The 23,472-nt window shown below is 45.0% G+C and overlaps 2 protein-coding genes across 7 annotated transcripts; one reads left to right on the forward strand and one right to left on the reverse strand.

Annotated features, from left to right (window-relative positions):
* Window positions 1–62: 62 nt before the first annotated feature.
* Window positions 63–15,129, reverse strand: LOC121273868 (zinc finger protein 239-like). 6 transcript variants are annotated; one of them, XM_041181023.1, is made up of 5 exons: window positions 14,784–15,129; window positions 8,310–8,428; window positions 5,135–5,258; window positions 4,663–5,051; window positions 63–1,242 (listed from the first exon to the last, which is right to left on the reverse strand). In XM_041181023.1, the coding sequence occupies exon 5, from the start codon at window positions 876–878 to the stop codon at window positions 204–206; it is 675 nt and encodes a 224-aa protein (XP_041036957.1). In that variant the 5' UTR covers window positions 879–1,242; window positions 4,663–5,051; window positions 5,135–5,258; window positions 8,310–8,428; window positions 14,784–15,129; the 3' UTR covers window positions 63–203. The 6 variants fall into 6 exon arrangements, with proteins under 6 accessions (XP_041036957.1, XP_041036955.1, XP_041036953.1 ...); XM_041181021.1 differs by having other exon boundaries at window positions 4,663–5,258; XM_041181019.1 differs by lacking the exons at window positions 4,663–5,051; window positions 5,135–5,258; window positions 14,784–15,129 and adding exons at window positions 8,562–8,629; window positions 11,055–11,098.
* An 853-nt stretch (window positions 15,130–15,982) lies between these two features.
* On the forward strand, window positions 15,983–20,336 carry LOC121273864 (zinc finger protein 229-like). The gene is made up of 2 exons (XM_041181010.1): window positions 15,983–17,088; window positions 18,282–20,336. The coding sequence occupies exon 2, from the start codon at window positions 18,645–18,647 to the stop codon at window positions 19,653–19,655; it is 1,011 nt and encodes a 336-aa protein (XP_041036944.1). The 5' UTR covers window positions 15,983–17,088; window positions 18,282–18,644; the 3' UTR covers window positions 19,656–20,336.
* The last annotated feature ends 3,136 nt before the right edge of the window (window positions 20,337–23,472 follow it).

The following is a 23,472-nucleotide window of genomic DNA, read 5'->3' on the forward strand; positions in this document are numbered from 1 at the left end:
CCACTCTTGAACGCTGTATTGAACAAATGCAAATTTACACTTTACCTTTTAATTTCCTTATGTTTACCTAATTAACATCTTAAAAGTACTATACATCAAAACACCCAGACTAGCTAGCTTTAAACCCCAACTGTCAGAATGAACATGGTTCAGTCCTGGATGTGATTCGCAGCAGCAATAACAGCAAAATCAGACTCCCACAGTCAGTTATGAACTCGCTGGTGTTTCAGCAGGTTGGATGACTGAGTGAATCCCTTCCCACACTCGGAGCAGGTGAATGGTCTCTCTCCAGTGTGAACTCGCTGGTGTTTCAGCAAGTTGGATGACTGAGTGAATCCCTTCCCACACTTGGAGCAGGTGAATGGCCTCTCTCCAGTGTGAACTCGCTGGTGGATCAGCAGGTTGAATGACTGAGTGAATCCTTTCCCACACTCGGAGCAGATGAATGGTCTCTCTCCAGTGTGAACTCGCTGGTGTACTTTGAGGTTGGACCAAGACCTGAATCTCTTTCCACAGGAAGTACAGGGGAATGGCTTCTCCTCAGTGTGAATTCGCTGGTGGTTCAGCAGGTCAGAGGACCCAGTGAAGCCTTTCCCACATACAGGGCAGGTGAACGGCTTCTCCCCAGTGTGAAGCCGCTGGTGAATTAGCAGGTAGGATGACTGAGTGAATCCCTTCCCACACTCAGAGCAGGTGAATGGCCTCTCCCCAGTATGAACTCTCTGGTGTCTCAGCAGGCTGGATGACCAAGTGAATCCCTTCCCACATTTGGAGCAGGTGAACGGTCTCTCTCCAGTGTGAGTACGTCGGTGGATTTCCAGCGAAGATGGGTAACTGAATCCCTTCCCACAGTCCTCACATTTCCACGGTTTCTCCATGGTGCAGGTGTCCCTGTGTCTCTCCAGGTTTGATGATCAGTTGAAGCCTCATCCACACAGAGAACACGTATATGGTTTCTCCCCGCTGTGAATGGTGTGATGTTTTTTCAGGCTGTGTAACTGGTTGAAGCTCTTTCCACAGTAAGTGCACTGGGGCACTCTCACTCGGGTGTGTGTGTGTCTCAGTGATTTTCCAGTCACTCTAATGTTTGAAATCTTTTCCCACAGACAGAACTGACAAACATTTCTTCCTTCACATTCAAATTCCGATGATACTCAGGTCCTGATGAATCGAGTGACTGTCAGATCTTGAAGTGATGTTTGATTTGAGTTTCTCGAATGCAAATTATCCCCTTCTAATTATCTGTAAAAGGAGTTTATAAAAGTCATCACTGTAAGAACAGGATAGAAATTCAGAACAAACAGTTCTAGTTTCTATGGAACATTATTTCCCCAAAGCTGCAAATCCCCATCCCACACACTCTCCCTCCTCCCTGTGCTGAAATCCAGAGTTCTGGACAATTCTTTCTGTATCTTTTTTAGAAATTTGTACAACCAGAGATAACAATTTTTTTGATCATTCACTTCAGTCATTACTTGGGACGAAACATTAATCTGAAACCCCCTGACCGATCATACAGAATAGCAGACGTTAACCTTGTGTGCGAAACCTACTGTGCGGAAATTTAATGAGCGATTGTGAAGGTGGTTTCTCCAAATCTCCCTGGGTTTCCTTCCTTCCTTCTGTCTCTCTCTAACTAAGTTAAACCTGGGATCAGTCTCATGACCCATTCCAGTTCCTGCTTCTCTTCCTGATGACTAATTAACTCCAATTAAACACTGAGAAGACTGAAGACATTGTTTTCAGTCCCTGCTCCAATCTCCATTTCCCAGATACCAACTCCATCCCTCTCCCTGGGAACAGTCTGAGATTAAACCTGTCTGCTCACAACCTTGGTGTTTAAATTGATTTTGAGATGGGCTTCTGACTTCATAACTGTGCCATCACTAAGATTGCCTGTTTCCACCTCTGCAACATCACCCAACCTCACCCTGTCTCAAGTGCATCTGCTGCTGAAATCCTCATCACTGTCGTTGTTACCTCCAGACTTGACTATTCCAACACACTCCTGGCTGGTCGCACACGTTACCCTCTGCAAACTTGACATCATCCAAAAGTCTCTGTCCATGTGTTCACTCACAGTGACGCCCGTTTCCCTAACATCCCTTTGCTTCCTGACCTGCCTTGGCTCCCAGTCAAGAAACAACTTGATTCTAAAATACTCATCCTTGTTTTCAATTCCCTCCCTGGCCTTGCCCCTCCCTATCTCCGTAATCTCCTCCAGCCCCACAACCCTCTGAGATATCTGCAAAGCTCTAATTCTGGCCTTGTACATTCCCTATTTTAATCGCTCCACCATTAGTGACTGTGCCTTCAGCTCCCTTGTCCCCAAGCTCTGAGATTCTCTCCCTACACCTCTCCATCTGTCTGCCACACTTTCCCCCTTTAATGCAGTTGAGTATTGTTAAAAAAAGAGACATTCTGTCAAAACTTTTCATCTTGTACTCATCAGGACAGACACAAGAACATCAAGTTTCAAAGATTATCAGTCAGGCTCATAATGTGTCTCACTTACACTTGCTAGAAGCTACATATATTCATACACAGGGGCCTGTCCTCTGCAGGCAGAAGCATCATGTCCAGGCATGGCACCTTTTGTTGAATTAAACAAAATCACATAATGATAGCTCCTTGGAACATTCTCCATAGCAATAACCAATCAGAACTGACTGGCCAACCAATCAGCATCCTTTTCTCATGCAGTATAAACTGCTGTTCCCTATGAAATTTGATTTATTTTCAGCCCTGCACTCTCACTATTTCCTTTTTGAATGACTCCCACCGCTCTGTAGATTTTCCTACAAGTAGCTGCTCCCAGTCCACTTTGTCCAGATCTTGCCTTTTCATATTAAAATCAGCTTTCACACAATTCAGAATCTTTATTTCCGGATTGTCTTTGGCTTTTCCCACTACTATCTTAAATCTTACTGAGTTATGGTCACTATCGCTGAAATGCTCCCCCACAGGCACTTCTACCATTTGTCCAGCTTCGCACCACTGTCTCTCTTACATGATTTCCTACATGCTGGCTTAAAAAGCTCTCATGGATATGTTTTAAGAATTCAGCCCCTCTAAACCTTTCACACTTTGTCCATCCCAATTAATATTGGGGAATTTGAAATTCCCGACTAGTGTTACCCTATTACCTTTACACTTCTCTGAGATTTGCCTGCACATCTGTCCTTCTATCTTTCCCTGACTGTTGTATAGGACACTCCCAGAAATGTGATCCCCCCCTTTTTGTTCTTAAGTTCTACTTATTTGGCCTCAATTCAGGAGCCTTCTAAGATATCATCCCTCCTTATTGCAGTAATTGACTCCTTGATCAATATTCCGACCCCACCTCCTCTTTTACACCCCCACCCCCGTATCGCCTGTAGATTCCATATGCCGGAATATTGAGCTGCCCGTCCTGCCCCTTCCTCAACCATGTCTCCGTTACAGCAATGATATCATATCCCCATGTGTTAATCAACATCCGCAACTCATCTGCCTTACTCCTTTGGCCTCTTGCATTAAAATAGGTGTCATCCAAGCTTGCCATGCTCCCTTGTGCCTTAACTTGACTATATACGATCTGCCTGCCAGACTGACTTAGTTTTTGTTCTATACCCTGTCTGTGCATCACCCCTACTATACCTCCACTCTGTAACCCATCCTACTGCCAAATTAGTTTAAACCCAAACCCACAGCATGAGAAAGCCCCCTCAAGGATATGGTCCCATTCCAGTTCAGCTGCAACCTGTTGGAATTGTACAGGTCCCACCTTCGCCAGAAATGGGCCCATTAATCCAGAAATCCAAAGCCCTCCCTCCTGCACCAACTCTTGGACAGTGATGGATTTTTTAATGACCTTTTTACAGATTGCCAGATTTTTACAGATTTTTAAAAAATCATTTACGGAATGTGAGCATCGCTGTCTAGGACAGTATTTATTGCCCATCCCTCATTGCCCTTGAGAAAGTAGCGGTGGGCTGCCTTCTGAACCGCTGCATTCCATGTGCCATTAGGAAGGGAGTTCCAGGATTTTAACCCAGCGACAGTGAAGGAACGGCGACATTTCTCCAAGTCAGGACAGTGAGTGGCTTGGAGAACATCCAGGTGGTGGTGTTTCCACCTATCTGATGCCCTTGTCTTTCTAGATGGTAGTGGGTTTGGAAGGTGCTGTCGAAGGAGCCTTGGTGAGGATTTACAGATGGGAATTTCAAACCAAACATCACATCAAGATTGGACAGAGTTACTCAATTCATCAAGACATGAATATTATCGTTCCACCTGCACCACCCCTCTTAAACAGTATGAAGTCCATGATACTTCTATTTCTCTTTAGCTCTGAAGAAGAGTCATACGGACTCTAGATGTTGACTCTATTTCTCTCTCCACAGACCTGCTGAGGTTTCCCAACATTTTGATTTTTTTGCCCCTATAAAGATGGCGGCGGCGCATGCGCCTCGCTGCACTTTGCCCCCAATAAAGATGGCGGCCGTTACCCCAGGTCTGTAACTGGGAGAAAGCTGCGGCCACGCTCGGTGCAAACAGGGATACGGTTCCCCGGGTAAAGGGAAGTTGTTTTTCCAGGTTTGCGGATTACACAACATGTTTACGAAGCCGCCCCACCCGCCAGATCCATCGCTCCCTCCGCCCCGCCATTCACTTCCTTACCGATTCCAGTTCCAAGACAGAAGGGTCTCCCCATCGCCATTACTCCCACTGCGCATGCTTCACTCCCAGCCCGGCCCCGATCCTCGTTTACTCCGACTGGTTGGAGCACCAACCGCTCCACTCGGTCCTCCAGACCCTTCCTATTGGCCGTCAGCCAGCCGGGCATTGTGACGGTTTCAGATGGTGAGAGCGGCCATAGACTCGGCCTGACTTGCTGATTCTTGGCAGCATTTTCTGTTTGGGAATTAGAGCTAGAGATGGATGGTCAGTTCCCCTCTGTCCGGGGGGGATTCACACTCATTTCCCTAGTGCTCTGATTATCACGTTTGCTTTACATGAGAAAGTCCCCGGTTCAATCCGGGCTGGAAGCTTTGTGTTTACAATTGTTACTGAGGAGGAATTAACAGTGAGTTTAGTTTATGTCAAACAGGGGGACAGTTATTGTCTCATTCTTTAAAAGCTCCTTCTTCACCTTTAAACAGGGAACGATAAGTCAGAGAAAACTGATCCATTGTGAACCCAAAACAAGATACTGCAGATGCTGGGAATCCGACATCAAAACAGAAAATGCTGTAAACTCTCAGGTCAAACAGCTTCTGTGGAGAGGGAAACAGAGTGAATGTTTCAGTTCTGGAATAATTTAGAGATTTAATAGTTTACAAATAAGTACTGGGTCAGGGAAAAGCCTCTCTTTGTCCTCTGGAGAGAAAGAAAGGACATTGTGATAGGATGGAAGGCTGAGGTGATTAAATGAGAAAGGGGATGATGGTGCAAAGCAACATTGGGTGATAATGAAGGAAATAAACTAATGGGACAAGTGGCGAAACAAAGGACAGGTCCAGAGGAGGGATAAATTGTAACAGCAGAACCACTACCAGCACCAATTGTCTGAAAAAATGGGAGTGGTGTTTTGATCTGAAATTGTTGAAATGAATCTTGCATCTAGGAAATTGTAAAATGTCTAATCAAGGATGAGCTGCTGTCCGTAAAGCTTCATTGGAACAATGCAGGAGGACAAGGACAGAGAGGTCAGAGTGGGATTGGGTGGAGAATTAAACTGATAAGTGTCTGGGAGGTCAGGATCACAATCTCAGACTGACAGCTGATGTTCCACAAAGCAGTCACGCAATTGGGATTTAGGTTAGCGGGTGTTGCATCTGCTGTGCTTGAATGGGAATGATTCATAAGAACACAAGAAATAGGAGCAGGGGTAAACCGTACTGCCCCTTCAGCCTGCTCCACCATTAAATGTTCTTCCACCTCCACTCTATTTTCTCGCCCTATCCCAATATCCATTGAGTGTCCACATATTGATGACTTTCCATCTTGAATATACTTAAGGTGGAGAACATTAGATTCAATTCAAGTTTTAATATGGAAAATGTACAAACAAGGTGCACAGGAATTGCAAATTCACCTCCTTAATGCTTGGAAATCATATTAACTGAACTTTACCCTGGCCTGGTGCCGAAATCTAGCCATTCCCTGACAGTTATTCTTAATGGTATAAATGGTGGACTTATGATGAAAGTCGCTCTCCGCTCATTGGATATGTCATTTCATCTCATCTTATTTTAAGCTAACTGGAGAAATGCTGAAATAAAGGCTGGTGAATAACAGCTCGAAAACACAGTTCTCCCTCCCACTGAGATACTGATCCTTTCAACATACAGGAATTTGGGGCAATAGTGATGCTCAGATTTGCTCTGTTTCCATATTTTAAGATGGACCAAGAAGCACTTGAGCAGGTGCAAAAAAAGATTTGCTAGAATTATGCCAGAATTGGAAATTTATATCAATCAACAAAGATTGAACAGTTTAAAAAGGTTTTGGCTGAAAAAGAGAGTGAGGGATGACCTGATTAAGGCCTTTAAGAGAATGAAAGGGTTTCACAGGGTAGACAAGTGGAAGATGTTTCCACTTGTGAATGGGTGAAAATAAACATAAGTTAGTCACTAATACATCTAATGCTCAGCACATCTGGGAACATCTGTAGATTGGGAAACAGAGTTAAGTTTCAGGTCTGTGCACTGATGCAATGCAGATCTGATAGAAAGTCATAGCCCTGTAATTTAAACTATGTTTAGCTCGATACAGACGCTATGTTTGTCCCTTCACAGCCTCCATCAGATCTACTGAAAATTCCAGCTTTTCCCTTTTTTATTTCAGATTTACAGTAACCACTTTTCGATAAAGGTTGAGTATGTAGAACTCGGTATCAGAAGGATTTGAGATCCCAGTGTGAGCTGGAAACTTAGGGATAAAATCACACTGTGAAAGAATTGTCCATCAGCTGAATCCTTACTTTCTTAGTGACAACAGAGTTTAAATGTTCTGTGTATGGAAAGAAAAAAACACTTGTTCACACTGCCTACTGAGGCTCCAGTGAGTTCACATCCAACTGTAGGGACTTGTTCTGAATCATAAACGTTTACAGCAAAGAAGGAGGCCATTCGGCCCATCGTGTCTGCGCAGGTCAACAAAGATTGACTTCACTAATTGGCACATAGCCCGGGAGGCTATGGCAATGCAAGTATCTAAATAATTCTTAAATGTTATTGAGAGTTTCTGACTCAACCACCCTTTCAGGCAGTGAGTTACAGACTCCCACTACCCTCTGGGTGAAAAACTTTCTCCTCAACTCCCCTCTCAGCCTTCTACCTCTTACCTTAAATCTATCCCCCTTGGTTATTGATCCCTCTACTAATGGAAAAAGTGCCTTCCTATCCACGCTATCTATGTCCCTCATACTCTTATACACCTCTATCAGATCCCCTCTCAACCTTGTCTGCTCCAAGGAAAATAACCCCAGCCTTTCCAATCTTTCCTCATAGCTCAGACCCTCCAGCCCAGGCAGCAGCCTGGTAAATCTCTTCTTCATCCTCTCCAGTGCAATCATTCTTCCTATAAAGTGGCGACCATAACTGCACGCAGTACTCCAGTTGTGGCTTAATCAGCATTTTACACAGTTCCAGCATATCCTCCCTGTTTTTGTATCTTAGGCCTCAGCTAATAAAGGCAAGTATCCCATATGCCTTCTTAAAGACCTTATCTACCTGCCCTGCAACCTTCAGGGATCTTTGGATATGCACATCAAGGTCCCTCTTATCTTCAGTACTTTCCAGGGTCCTACCATTCATAGTGTAATCCCTTGTCTTGTTAGCCCTCTCCAAGTGCATTACCTCACTTTTCTGGGTTGAATTCCATTTGCCACTGCTCTGCCCACCTGACCAGTCCATTGATATCCTCCTGCAGTTTACGGCTATTCTCCTAACTATTTACCACCCTACTGATTTTTGTGTCATCCACGAACTTCTTGATCATACCCGCTACATTGAAGTCCAAATCATTTATGTACACCACAAACAGCAAGTGCCCCAGCACCGAGCCCTGTGGAACCCCACTGGAAACAGACTTCCAGTCACAGAAACATCCCTCTACCAACACCCACTGCTTCCTGCCTCTCAGCCAATTTTGGATCCAACGTGCCACTTTGACTTGGATCCCATGGGCTTTCTTTCTTGATCAAAAGCCTTGCTAAAGTCCATGTAGACCATGTCAAATGCATTACCCTTATCAACATTCCTGGTTACCTCCTCAAAAAATTTCTAAAGATTTTATAAGTTTATTAGACAGTGATTACTTACAGTCCATTACTTGGATTGAACTTGTCTCTATTCCCGTGCTGATAGGATTTCTGTACCAGGTGGGAAGGGTAACATATGGGAACTCTCAATTCTCCACTGATTCTCATTCCCCTTCTTTCCTGTGGATAATGGAGGTATCACTGTGAGTAATGTGCAAGTCAGTAAGAATTGTCAGCAAGAGTTAATCAGCACTTTCTAATTGGAGATGTTAATCAGTGGAGACTTTCAGACATTGAATTGCAGAGTTCTTACCAAAGATTGGTTTAGTATTGAAGTAAAAGTTCAGAATCTTGTCGTAAACTCATTTCTGATGAGAGTTCCTGAATTATGGGGAAAGATCAGAGACAGTGGTTCTTAAAGGGACACTGCAGCCTCGAGAACACAATCAGCTACAGATCCAGAATATCTAACTCCAGCCCAGTTAAAGGGACTAGTAACATCAGCAGAAACAAACCCGAGTATCAGAATGTCCTTCTGTCCCTCCAGGTGGAATGTTCAGTTGAATCCTCATCCACAAACAGAACACGCACAGTTTCTCCCCGCTGTGAATGTTTTTTTCAGGCTGTGTAACTGGTAAAAGCACTTTCCGCAGTCAGTGCACTGGAACACTCTCACTCAGGTGTGTGTGTGCCTCAGTGCTTTTCCAGTTACACTGGTGTTTGAAATCTTTTCCTACAGACAGAACCGACAACCATTTCTCCCTCTCTCTCTGCTCCTGTCAGTCAATCAATCGTTTTCTCTCCTGGTCACTGGGACCCTGAGGTCCCACCCACTTTCTGTTGCTTCACCAAGATGGCCGCTCATTAAGCAAAAAGCCCCCAGCTGCAAACACGGGAGCTGCAGCTTCTTATATGAAAGCAAAAAAATGCAGATGCTGGAAATCCAAAACAAAAACAAAAATACCTGGAAAAACTCAGCAGGTCTGACAGCATCTGCGGAGAGGGACACAGTTAATGTTTCGAGTCCGAATGACCCTTCAACAGAACTAAGTAAAAATAGAAGATAGGTGAAATATAAGCTGGTTTAAAGTGGGGGGTGGGACAAGTAGAGCTGGATAGAGGGCCAGTGATAGATGGAGATAACCAAAAGATGTCACAGACAAAAGGACAAGGAGGTGTTGAAGGTGGTGGTATTATCTAAGGAATGTGCTAATTAAGGGTAGAAAGCAGGACAAGCAAGGTACAGATAGCCTTAGTGGGGATGGGGTGGGGTGAAGGAATCGAAAAAGGCTAAAAGGTAGAGATAAAACAATGGATGGAAATACATTTAAAAATAATGGAAATAGGTGGGAAAAGAAAAATCTATATAAATTATTGGGAAAAAAAGGGGGATCGGAAAAGGGGTGGTGATGGAGGAGAGAGTTCATGATCTAATAGTGTTGAACTCAATATTCAGTCTGGAAGGCTGTAAAGTGCCTAGTCGAAGATGAGGTGCTGTTCCTCCAGTTTGCATTGAGCTTCACTGAAACAATGCAGCAGGCCAAGGACAGACATGTGGGCATGAGAGCAGGGTGGAGTGTTGAAATGGCCAGTGACACAGAAGTCTGGGTAATGCTTGCGGACGGACCGAAGGTGTTCTGCAAAGTGGACATGCTTTCAGTCTGTCCACAAGCATTACCCAGACCTCCCTGTCGCTGGCCATTTCAACACTCTACCCTGCTCTCATGCCCACATGTCCGTCCTTGGCCTGCTGCATTGTTCCAGTGAAGCTCAACGCAAACTGGAGGAACAGCACCTCATCTTCCAACTAGGCACTTTACAGCCTTCCGGACTTAGTATTGAGTTCAACAATTTTAGATCATGAACTCTTTCCTCTATCCCCACCCCTTTCCAATCCCCCCTTTTTCCCCCAATAATTTATATAGATTTTTCTTTTCCCACTTATTTCCATTATTTTTAAATGTATTTCCATCCATTATTTTATCTCTACCTTTTAGCCTTTTTCGATTCCTTCACCCACCCCAACCCAACTAGTGCTATCTGTACCTTGCTTGTCCTGTTTTCTACCCTTAATTAGCACATTCTTTAGATAATATCACCACCTTCAACACCTCTTTGTCCTTTTGTCTGTGACATCTTTTGGTTATCTCCATCTATCACTGGCCCTCTATCCAGCTCTACTTGTCCCCCTGCCCCTCAAACCAGCTTATATTTCACCTATCTTCTATTTTTACTTAGTTCTGTTGAAGGGTCATTTGAACTTGAAACGTTAACTGTGTCCCTCTCCGCAGATGCTGCCAGACCTGCTGAGTTTTTCCAGCTGCAGCTTCTTATCGGGTTTGCGGCTTCCACTGGGTGCTTCTGAACCTTCCCGCCGACCTCCTAGAGTTTCTTTCCTTCCCAAGGATCAAGATCCTCATTGATTTCAGCCCAAATGTAACCTCTCATTGATTGTCCCCCTTCCCCTTTAAGGAGCAAAAGAACGAGGGGCGGGCCTGGAGGACTAAGACGTTCGGGTGGTCATCCAATCAATCACAGTGAATGAGGGGCGGGGTTAGCCGTCCGCCCCAATTGGCTCCTTGGCTCAGGGTTGCCGCGCATGCGCATTGCCGCACAAGGCCTCCTCTCAAGATGGCGGTCGTTAACCCGGGTCTTTAATCCGAAGATCTACAGCTGGGGCCCAGGCGGGAAGAACGGGCGTACGATGGCTCCATATTCAGGGTTTAAGGCCTCCGCTAGGTGCTTACGAAGCTTCCTACCCGCCCATTGCATCCATCGCTCCCTTTCGGCCACCCAATAAACTTACCGGTTGCAGAGAGAAACAAACAAGCGGCTGCACATCGCCATCACCCGCACTGCGCATGCTCCGAACGGCAATGAACGGCACATGCGCACTGCTCTCCAGCAGTGTGGATAGGGATTGGAATGCGGGAGCAAGAGCTCCAGGTTCTGTAGATGTTGTTCATCTTCATCATTTACAACATTCAGGACAGGCAGCAGGGATTATTAGAGGGAATAAACACAGTGTAGTGAGCAAGGAAATTCAGCGTCTGGTTTGGGGAGCTGGGACTTGTAACTGAAGGTTTGAGAACTGAAGTAATCACAGAATCACAGTGCAGAAGAGGCCCTTCGGCCCATCGAGTCTGCATCGAAACACCTGACCTACCTTCCTAAGCCTATTTACCTGCACTTGGCCCATAGCCTTGAATATTATGCCATGCCAAGTGCTCATCTGGGTACTTTTTAAAGGATGTGAGGCAACCTGTCTCCACCACCCTCCCAGACAGCACATGCCAGACTGTCACCACACTCTGGGTAAAAAAAAGTTTTTCTTCACGTCCCCCTTAAACCTCCTGCTCCTCACCTAACTTTGTGTCCCCTTGTGACTGACCGTTGGACTAAGGGGAACAGCTGCTCCTTATCCACCCTGTCCATGCCCCTCATAATTTTGTACACCTCAATCAGGTCGCCCCTCAGTCTTCTCTGCTCCAACGAAAACAACCCAAGTGTTTCCAACCTCTCTTCATAACTTAAATGTTTCATCCCAGGCAACATCCTGGTGAATCTCCTCTGCACCCCCTCCAGTGCAAGCACATCTGAAATAAGAATCTGGAGTAAGAAAGGAGAAATTGACAAAAAACTGAATAATCAGTAATAGGACATCAATTAGTCTCCTCGTATCAAGGAGAAATCAAAAATTCATCACAGCAGATGTGATACATAAGACCGTAAGACATAGGAGCAGAAATTAGACCATTCGGCCCATCGAGTCTGTTTGGCCATTTAAACATGGCTGATAAGTTTCTCAACCCCATTCTTCTGCCTTCTCCCCACAACCTTTGATCCCCTTACAAATCAAGAACCTATCTATCTCGGTCTTAAGTACACTCAATGACCTGGCCTCCACAGCCTTCTGTGGCAATGAATTCCATAGATTCACCACTCTCTGGCTAAAGAAGTTTCTTCTCATCTCTGTTCTAAAAAGTCTTCCCTTTATTCTGTGGCTGTTCCCTTCGGTCCTAGTCTCTCCTACTAATGGAAACATCTTCCCCATGTCCACTCAATCCAGGTCTTTCAGTATTCTGTAAGTTTCAATCAGATCCCCCCTTATCCTTCTAAACTCCATCGAGTATAGACCCAGAGTCCTCAAACGTTCCTCATATTTTAATCCTTTCATCCCTGGGATCATTCTCGTGAACCTCCTCTGGACCCTCTCCAGGGCCAGCACATCCTTCCTGAGATACAGGGCCCAAAATTGCTCACAATATTCTAAATGTGGTCTGACCAGAGCCTTATAAAGCCTCAGCAGCACATCCCTGCTATTATATTCTAGTCCTCTTGAAATAAATGCCAACATTGCATTTGCCTTCCTAACCACTGACTCAACCTGCAAGTTAACCTTAAGAGAATCCTGGACTATGACCCCCAAGTCCCTTTGCACTCCAGATTTCTGAAGTCTCTCCCCATTTAGAAAATAGTCTATGCCTCTATTCTTCCTACCAAAGTGTATGACCTCACACTTCCCCACGTTGTATTCCATTTGCCACTACTTCGCCCATTCTCCTAACCTGTCTAAATCCTTCTGCAGCCTCCCCGTCTCCTCAATACTATCTGTCCCTCCACCTATCTTTGCATCATCTGCAATCTTAGCCAGAATGCCCTCAGTTCCTTCATCTGGATCATTAATGTATAAAGTGAAAAGTTGTGGTCCCAACACTGACCCCTGTGGCACTCCACTAGTCACCAGCTGCCATCCTGAGAAGGACCCCCTTATCCCCACTCTCTGCCTCCTGCCAGACAGCCAATCTTCTATCCATACTAGTTCCTTGCCTCTAACACCATGGGCTGTTATCTTACTGAGCACCCAACTGTGCGGCACCTTGTCAAAGGCCTTTTGGAAGTCCAAGTAGATAACATCCATTGGCTCTCCTTTGTCTAACCTGCTCATTACTTCCTCAAAGAATTATAACAGATTTGTCAGGCATGACCTCCCCTTGATGAAACCATGCTGACTTTGTCCTATTTTACCATGCACTTCCAAGTATTCTGAAATCTCATCCTTAATAATGGACTCTAAAATCTTACCAACGACTGAGGTCAGGCTAATTGACCTGTAATTTCCCATTTTTTGCCTCACTCCCTTCTTAAACAGGGTTTAAACATTAGCAATATTCCAGTCCTCTGGGATCCTCCCTGACTCCAGTGATTCTTGAAAGATCACCACTAACGCCTTCATTATCTCTTCAGCTATCTCCTTCAGAACTCTGGGGTGTAATCCATCTGGTCCAGGTGATTTATCCACCTTCAGACCTTTCACTTTCCCTAGCACCTTCTCCTTGGTAATGGCCACCATACTCACCTCTGCCCCCCAACTCTCTTGAACTTTGGGGATCTTACTCGTGTCTTCCACCATGAAGACTGACACAAAGTACCTATTCAGTACCCCCGCCATTTCTTTGTTCCCCACTACTACTTCTCCAGCGTCATTTTCCAGCAGCCAATTTCCACTTTTGCCTCTCTCTTACCCTTTATATATCTAAAAAAAACTCTTGCAATCTTCTTTTATATTACTGATTATTGAAACAAAACTGATTTATGACATTATATCCAGAATTTTAAACTCCAGCCCTGTTAAACAGATTATTAAAATCAGTGGCAATAAACTCTCAAAGTCATAATGAAGATGGTTCAGTCCTGAATATGATTAACAGCAGCAATAATAACTGTGTTTATGTGGCACTTTTAACACAGTCAAACATCCCAAGGTGCTTCACAGGAGTGTTATCAAACTAACCTCAACACCAATACACAAATGGAGATATCAGGACAGGTGACCAAGCACTGGGTCAAAGAGGCAGGTTTGAAGGACCCTCTTAAAGCAGAGGAGATAAATTTTGAGAGGTGGAGATGGTTAGGGAGGAAATCCAGAGCTTTGCACCCAGGCTGCTAAATGCACGTCTGGCACTGGTGGGGTGATTGAAATTAGGGGTGTGTAAGAGTCCAGAATTGGAAGGGTAAGTAGATCCTGTCGGCGGTGAGGGGGGGGGGGGTGGGGTGTCAGGCTGGGGGTGGTTAAAGCGATAGGGAGGGGCGATACAATGGAGGGATTTGAAAAACAATCTAGGGATTGTAAAATCAATGCATTGCCAGATTGCGAACCAAATGTGGATCAATGAGTGTAGGGGTAATGGGTAAATGGGACTAACTGTGAGTTAGGATACAGGCAGCTGTGTTCTGGATTTACAGCAGGTGGAATACGAGAGGAAGGCTGAGGGGGCTTTGGAATAACCGGGAGAAAAAACAGGAATGAGGGTTTCAGCAGCAAATACGTTGAAGCAGGAGAAGAGATGGGAAATGTCACAGAGGTAGGCAGCCTTGGTGATGGAGCAGATATGGGTCAGAAAATCAGCTCAGGGGTGAAATCGGGGTGAAAATTGAGGTGATGAACATTGAGGTGATGAACAGTTTGGTTCAGGCTCAGACAGTGGCCAGAATAACAGCAGAATCCAACCAATACAATAAGATGTGAACTCACTGGTGTGTCAGCAGGTTGAATGACTGAGAGAATCCCTTCCCACATTCAATGCTCATCACTCTCCAGTGTGAGTGCATTGGTATTTCATCAGATTTTTCGTGCTTTTAAAACGCCTCTCAAAGTGAGAGTAATAAAATTGAGGTGAGACAAACATTTCTCTTGGTTTGAGTTTGCTGTGTGTAAATCCTCCCCTTCTAATCCTCCTTTAAAAGGAGTTTCCAAACACTCGGTGTAAACTGGGCTCCGGGAGTTTCTAATCCGGGTTTGGAGTCCTACACCGGGTGTTTGTGAACCCTCCCTGTGCACCCTCCGGCTCCATTCCTCTCCCGCTGGGTTTTCAACCCGACCGCCTTCAACCCCGTGCCCACCGGCACTGCGCATGCTTCATTGCCAGAGGGTTCCGTCTCTCGTTCATTCCAATTGGCTGGAGGACTTCCCTGTCCTTCCTATTGGTCCGGAGCTGCCGTCAATCATTGAGAGCGGGAACATGCGCAGACCCCGGAGACAGGCGGTAAGTGAGTTGTGGCGAACGGATTTAAAATGCGTGTTTTACAAAGACTGAGTGCGGATTCAGAGCCGAAAATAAATTCCTTCATAGATAGAGCCAGTGGGTGGGTTGGAAGGCTTCATAAACTCACGGTGTCGGCCCAGAACACTCAATAAGGAGCCATTGGTCCCGCGTTTCACGAAGCGGGACAACAGCTTAGGCCTGTTCTCCAGAAGTAGGCCCGAGTTAACGGCCGCCATCTTTATAGGGGGCAATGAGCGACACAGGCATGTGCGATCACCATCTTTATGGGGGGCAATGTCCAACAGGGCGTATGCGTGGGCGCCATTTTTAGAGTCTGCAAATCCAGATGAATAACCCTCAGGAGGAACAATAAATCAGAGATAGAGTTTGGTGTGAAATCAATGGGTTGTTGTAAAACAGGAGATCAGGGTAACCGTCAGAAACAACAACTTCTATGAACATCATAAATCGTCCCAGTGACTTTCTCAGGAAAATTATAAAACAAAGTGTGACACCCAGACGCAGAAGGAGATATTAGGACAGGTGACCATAAGCTTTGGCAAAGAGTTTTCAGGATAGTTTTAAATAGTCTCTTGGTTGTACAGAACTTGAGCATTACTGAAAAAAGAGACAAGCTGTTAAAGCTTTTCGTTTTGCACTCATCAGGACAGACGCAAGAATCCCAGATTTCAAAGGGAACAACAATTTATACTGCATGAGAAAAGGGTGCTGATTGGCTGGCCAGCCAGCTCTGATTGGTTCTTCCCATGGAGAATACAGCAGGGATCAATTGTTTCCTGTGCTTTTGTTCAATTCAACAAAAGGTCCCCAGCCTGGATTTGTTCCTTTTGCCTTCTGCAGTGTAAATGAGCCACATTATGAGCCCAACTGATAATCTTTGAAACTTGGTGTTCTTTCATTTGCCCTGATGAGTGCAAGATGAAAAGTTTGGCAGAATGTCTCTATTTATTAATGCTCAAGTATCTTAAAAGGGGAAAGTGTGGTTGAGATGGGGAGAGTTATTGGGAGAGAATTTCAGAGCTTTTGGATGAGGGAACTGAAGGCACACTCATTAATGGTGGAGCAATTAAAATAGGGAATGTACAAGGCCAGAATTAGAGCAGTGTAAATATCTCAGAGGGTTGTGGGGCTAGAAAAGATTGCAGAGATAGGGAGGGACGAGGCATGGAGAGATCTTAAAACAAGGATGAGAATTTTAAAATCAAGTTGCTACTTGACCGGGAGCCAAGGCAGGTCAGAAAGCGGAGGGACTCGCAGCGAGTGAAGACACAGCAGATGTTTGGATGGCTTCAAGTTTACAGAGAGTGAAATGTGGGAGACCAGCCAGGAGTGTGTTGGAATAGTCAAGCCTGGAGGTAACAACGGCAGGGTGAGGATTTCAGCAGCAGATTCACTGAGACAGGGTGAGGTCGGGAGATGTTACGGAGGTGGAAACAGGCGATCTTAATGATGGCACAGATATGAAGTCAGAATCCCATCTCAAGATCAAGTGTGACACCGAGGTTGTGAACAGACTGGCTTAATCTCAGACTGTTCCCAGGGAGAGGGATGGAGTTGGTATCTAGGGATTGGAGCAGGGACTGAAAACAGTGTCTTCAGCATTCTCAGTGTTTAATTGGAGTTAATTAGTCATCAGGAAGAGAAGCAGGAACCAGAATGGGCAATGAGACTGATCCCAGGTTTAACTGAATTAGAGAGGGAGAGAAGGAAGGAATGAAACCCTGGGAGCTTTGTAGAAACCATCTTCATGATCACTCATGAAATCTGCACACAGTAAGTTTTGGACACAAGGTTGACATCTGCTATTCTGTATGGTCGGTCAGGGGGTTTCAGATTAATGTTTTATCCCGAGTAATGACTAAAGTGAAAGATTGAAAAAGTTGTTCCTTCTGGTTGTACAAATTTGTTAAAAAGATCCAGAAAGAATTGTCCAAAGCTCTGTTTGGATTTCAGCACAAGGAGGAGGGAGGGTGGTCAATGTGGTCTCCTCTACACTGGAGAGACCAAACGCAGACTGGGTGACCACTTTGTGGAACACCTCCGGTCTGTCCATAACCATGACCCAGACCTCCCTGCCGCTTGCCATTTCAACTCTCCACCCTGCTCTTATGCCCACATGTCCATCCTTGGCTTGCTGCTATGTTCCAGTGAAGCTCAACACAAACAGGTGGAACAGCACCTCATCTTCCGACTAGGCACTTTACAGCCTTCCGGACTGAATATTGAATTCAACAACTTCTACCATGAACTCTCTCGTCTATCTTCACCCCATTTTTAATCCCCTTTTTTTCTACATTCATTTTTATTTTTTATCCACTTATTTTCATTTTACTTTTATTCATTTATCCATGGTTTTATCCCCTTTTTGATCTACCCTTCTATCCTTTTTCTCCCAACACCGCCCCTCCCCAACCCCCATCTCCAAAAGGGCCATCTGTTACTTGTTCCATGTTGTTCTTTCACATAATGCTACCCTTGTTCTGCGATTATCACATTCTGCATTCTTACCTTTATGCCACTGTCAGCACATTTTTTAGCCCTTACCACCACCATTAACACTCCCTTTGTCCTTTAGCTCATGACTTCTTTGTCAATCTCTTTGTCCCCACCTATCGCTGGCTTTCTATTCAGCTTCACCTGCTCCACCCCCCCTTAAACAACGTAAATTTTATCACATTTCCACTTCTCTTCAGCTCTGAAGAAGGGTCATACGGACTCGAAACGTTAGCCTCTGTTTCTCTCTCCACAGATGCTGCTGAGATTATCCAGCATTTTCTGTTTTTATTTCATATTTGCAGCATCCGCAGTATTTTGCTTTTATCAGGGAAGAATGAGAGTGTGTGGGACAGGGATTTGCAGCTTTGGAGGAACTTAAGCAGAAAAAATGTTCCATAGGAACTAGAATTGTCTGTTCTGAATTTCTATCCTGTACTGGCAGTGTTGAATTTTGTAAACTTCTTTTTCAGAGAATCGGAAGGGGAGGATTTGCAGATGGGGAACTCAAACCAAACACATCAAGATCTGACAGAGTCACTTGATTCATCAGACCTGAATATCATCGGTCTATGAATGTGGATGGAGAGTGTTTGTCTGTCCTGTCTGTGCAAAAAGATTTCAAACATCTTTGTGACTGGAAAAACACCAAGAGACACACACACACCCGAGTGAGAGTGTTCCAGTGAACTGACTGTGGAAAGAGGTTTAACCAGTTGCACAGCTTGAAAAAACATCACATCATTAACAGACGAGAGAAACTGTACACGTGTTCTGTTTGTGGACAAGGATTCAACTGATCATCAAACCTGGAGACACACAGGGACACCCGCACCATGGAGAAACCATGGAAATGTGGGGACTGTGGGAAGAGCTTCAGTTGCCCATCCCAGCTAGAAAATCATCGACGCAGTCACACTGGGGAGAGACCGTTCATCTGCTCCGAGTGTGGGAAGGGATTCACTCTGTCATCCCACCTGCTGAGACATCAGCGAATTCACATCAGGGAGAGGCCATTCACCTGCTATGAGTGTGGGAAGGGATTCACTCTGTCATCCCACCTGCTGAAACACCAGCGAATTCACACTGCAGAGAGGCCGTTCACCTGCTCTGAGTGTGGGAAGGGATTCACTCAGTCATCTGACCTGCTGAGACACCAGCGAATTCACAGTGGGGTGAGACCATTCACCTGTCCTATATGTGGGAAAGGATTCACTCAGTTATCCAGCCTGCTGAGACACCAGCGGCTTAACACTGGAGAGAGGCCGTTCAGCTGCTCCGAGTGTGGGAAGAGATTCACCGAGTCATCCCACCTGCTGAATCACCAGAGGTCTCACTCTGGGGAGAGACCATTCACCTGCTCCGAGTGTGGGAAGGGATTCACTGAGTCATCCCACCTGCTGAGACACCAATGGATTCACACTGGGGAGAGACCGTTCACTTGCTCCGAGTGTGGGAAGGGATTCACTCGGTCATCCCACCTGCTGAGACACCAATGGATTCACACTGGGGAGAGACCGTTCACTTGCTCCGAGTGTGGGAAGGGATTCACTCAGTCTTCCGACCTACAGATACATATGCGGATTCACACTGGGGAGAGACCATTCACCTGCCCTGTATGTGGAAAGGGATTCACTGGGTCCTCTGAACTGGTGAAGCACCAGCGAATTCACACTGAGGAGAGGCCATTCAGCTGTACCTCCTGTGGAAAGAGATTCGGGTCTTCAGGCCAGCTCAAAACACACGAGCGAGTTCACACTGGGGAGAGGCCGTTCACTTGCTCTGAGTGTGGGAAGAAATTCACTCAGTCAACTAACCTGCGGACACACCAGCGACTTCACAAATGACTCCAGAGTTTGGATTCTGCTGTTATTCACACCGAAAACTGAACCATCTTCATTCTGATAGTTGGGTTTGTTTCTGCTGATGATGATGATAATCCCTGTAACTGGGCTGAAGTTTAAAATTCTGGATCTAAAGCTGATTGTGTTTTTGGGGCTGCAGTGGACCAGGAGGCTCCATAAGTATCCCCATCCTCACTCCAGGATAAGTTAATTGTGACAGTTAACACAGCAACAAGAAAACAACATTCCCTGATGAGGGCCAAACCCGGGTAGCAGGAGTGGGAGCGCCGAATAATAGCATGTTTAGTTCAAACACAGAAGACTTGTTCAGCCAATAACAGCACCGAGTGTGCTGGATATGAACATGAAGTGAACAGTGAGGTGAAATAATGCCACAAGCTGCAGATGTACAACTTTCAATTTCCAAGACCCACCAACCTAATCAATGCGGCTCCTCTGAAACTTTCAAGGCAAATATTGATCCTTTATAAGGGGCCGTTCCCAGAACTATACACAGTCCTCCAGGTGTGATCTAACCAGGGCTTTGTACAGCTGTAGCAAATCTTTCCCTCTTTCCTATAACAGCCTCTGACACAGGTTGTACAGCAAGGGGAATTAGATTGTATATATCGAATAAGAAAAATATGGAGATGCTTCCTCAGAATAAAATTCCTTTTCAAATTCCATTTGAAATGAGCTTGATTTTTTGGAAAGCTGTATAAGAATCCCCAGCCCAACTCTTCATGTCATTGGGTCAGGGATACTTTGTTAATTTTCACACACTGAGCATGGACACTGCAGAAACTCCTGCACCTCTTTCAGTTTTGTTTTTCTTAACTCAGAGTTTTCAAAAGGGAATTGGACACTGACTTGAAAGGAAAAATAAAATCAGTGTTGTTGAGAGAGAGTAAGACATTAAGTCTAATTGAAAGAACAATGTAAAAATCTGGATATTGGTATGATGGGTTGAATGGTCTCCTCACGTGTTCTGCCATTTTATGATTAAATATCAGATTAATTTGATGACAACATTTCTAACTCTGCCACCCGAATTCCATTTCTGTAAAACAAAGACCCAAAGTGCTGCTGCAGGGCCTCACAGTTTAACATGATGTGCAGGTGCTTCTGGCTTTGTCAGGTATTGCTGTGTAATGGAGTGGTTATTACATGTCCCAAACGGTCCCCACTTGGAAACTGGGCAGAAACATTATCAAAATTCCTTCCTTTAATTGTGAGAAAATGTCCCAAAATTCACATTTGATGCTAAATATTAAGGGAATATAATATCTCACAGCCACGTGTCCTCAATCAACGTCACAAAAACAGATTGTCCGCTCATTGTGACATTGCTGTTTGTGGGGGTGGAGGGGGTGTTGCTGAGCGGTGATTGGCTGTTGTGTTTCCTATATCACGACAACGGCGACACTTCAAAAAGCCCTTCTTTGGCCGGAAAGCGTTTTGAGACATCCACTGGCCAGGAAAAGCGCTAAATAAATGCAAGCCCGTCTTTCTTTAATTATCTTAAATTCCAATGTCTGGTTACTGACCCTCATCAGTGAAAACAGTTTCTACCTATCTGCTCTATCAAACCTCCCATCCCCACCGCCCTCCACCATCTCCCCACCCTTTCCCGCCAAGCTGCGTGAATCTTTAGAAACTCTTTGGGAACCAGAATCCGAGGAGAATGAAGGGTGAACTGTCCGACTGACCAGAGACAGTCAAGGCACCTTTCCCTTCTTTAAGACGCTGGAACATTGACTTTGATGTTCTCAGGGAAATTAACTGACCTGAGACATTGAAAGGATTCTCATTACTGCACATCAGGAATTCAAACCTAATATCGGCTATGGGACAATCAGAATACTTGGTAACGGACAAGACAGCCAAAGACTCGAAGTGAGACGGCACCGGTTGTAGGAGAGCTGGTTCCCGGTGACATGGATTTGTCTGCAGTGGGTGGGATCAGACTGTTTCCATGTACCCACAACAAATGTCCCACCCTTTATTTTGGAAGAGTAAAACTGATAGAGAACAATTGCCATTCCGGTAGCAGCAATCTGGAGCTTTAACTCACTAACACCCTGGTTTAGGATATCTTGCAGACTGGTTTTATATCAGTTGCTGTGGTGCAATTGGTCAGCGCGTTCGCTGTTAACTGAAAGATTGGTGGTTCACAACACATCCAGGGGTGAAGCCTTCATTGTTTTCTACCCATCATCAGTCGTTGATACTCAGGTCTGGGTTGTCAGTGGGTACCTGAACAGCAAGAAAAGATTCCCACAAACATTGCCAGCTCTACTGTTATCCAGTGAGTTCCCTGACAAGCAAATTTTCAAATATTCATTTCAAATATAACGAGAGAACAATTAGACCAATCATGTAACTGTGTCTCACGTATTAGAAATTATGAAAATATTGGATTCAAACAAACCCATCAGTGATTCGCTTTTCCTCAGCTCCACAGTGAGTGAGACAGGGAAAAGCAGCAAAATTCCAGCCCCGCGCTCTCCAAGCACCCGCTGCCAGCAAAAAGCAGTGACTGCAGCTTCAATCAGCGGGTTACTGCCCATCCCTGGGACTCAAGATACTCCAACCCGGGCCAATACCCGAGTGAGTGAGTCACAAATAAAAGTCACACAAACTTTCAAAATCTTTTCACTGAAAAATTCATTTATTTTATTGAAAAGCTGATTGTTGTGAATCTGAAAATGAGCACCATGGGATTTGTGTTACAGAGTGACTTGTTTTCCATTGTTGTCCATCAGGTTTGCAATTCAATTTGTGTTGGATGTTGCAGCAAATCTGATTTCAAAACGAGGTCACAAAGCAGGTAAATATTAAATTCAGGAACAAACCCTGAGGAAAATGGATCACAATGTTTGGAAGGAGGTGCAGCTAAGAAGCAGAAGCTGTGAATGATGATTGAGTGGAAAGCATTGGACCCGTGGGCATCTGCTGGCCAATTCCCTTCTCTGCCATTTTATTCAGACAGTTATCTCACTGTGACAACAGATATGGATATGTTCTTTTGGTATGTCTGGCTCACGCAGTTGGTCGAGCATGAGACTCTTAATCTCAGGATCGTGGGTTCAAGCCCCACATTAGATCCCTTTTTAAAAAACTTTGCTGCTTTCATGGGCGATCCCCAGCTCTCCATTCCTCCTGCAATATCACCGCTCAAACTGAGTCTTTCTCCTGTGTGCTTTTGTTAATATCACAGCTGCAAGTACATACGTGAAAACTATCCTCTGCTTCACTGGAAGTGCGAGAAACAAGTGTGTAGGTGCGGCCTAATTTACAATGAGTGATGGCATTTTAAAAACTGCAGTTCCACTCTAGCCCCTGTACCAACAAAACTGTTCAGAGTCACAGAATTAGAATGGACACTTCCTGAGGGACTGATAAGGGCGGGTCCACTTCAAACAGGATCCAGATGAGAATGATCTGATTCATAAGATTAGGGGGTAGTATTCGGGAACTCCTCCTGAACCTTATTCACTTCAAAATGAGCTTTGAGGAAACATTGGATAGGATGGGGTTTGTTTCCTTTGGTACATAGGAGGCTGAGGGGAGATTTAATTGAAGTGTATAAAATTATGAGTCACCGAGTTAGTGTGGATAGGAAGTACCTATTTCCATGAGCAGAGGAATAACCAGGGACATAGATTCAAAAATAAAGAAATCCTCACATTGATATAGCGCCTTTCCCCACTACCAGAATCCCAAAGTGCTTTCCAGCCAATGAGATACTTTGGAAGTGGATTCACTGTTGTAATGTAGGAAACACAGCAACTCCCACACACAGCAATGTCACAATGAG

The sequence above is a fragment of the Carcharodon carcharias genome (genome assembly GCF_017639515.1).
Source record: "Carcharodon carcharias isolate sCarCar2 chromosome 27 unlocalized genomic scaffold, sCarCar2.pri SUPER_27_unloc_2, whole genome shotgun sequence".
In the NCBI taxonomy this organism is placed as follows: Eukaryota; Metazoa; Chordata; class Chondrichthyes; order Lamniformes; family Lamnidae; genus Carcharodon; species Carcharodon carcharias.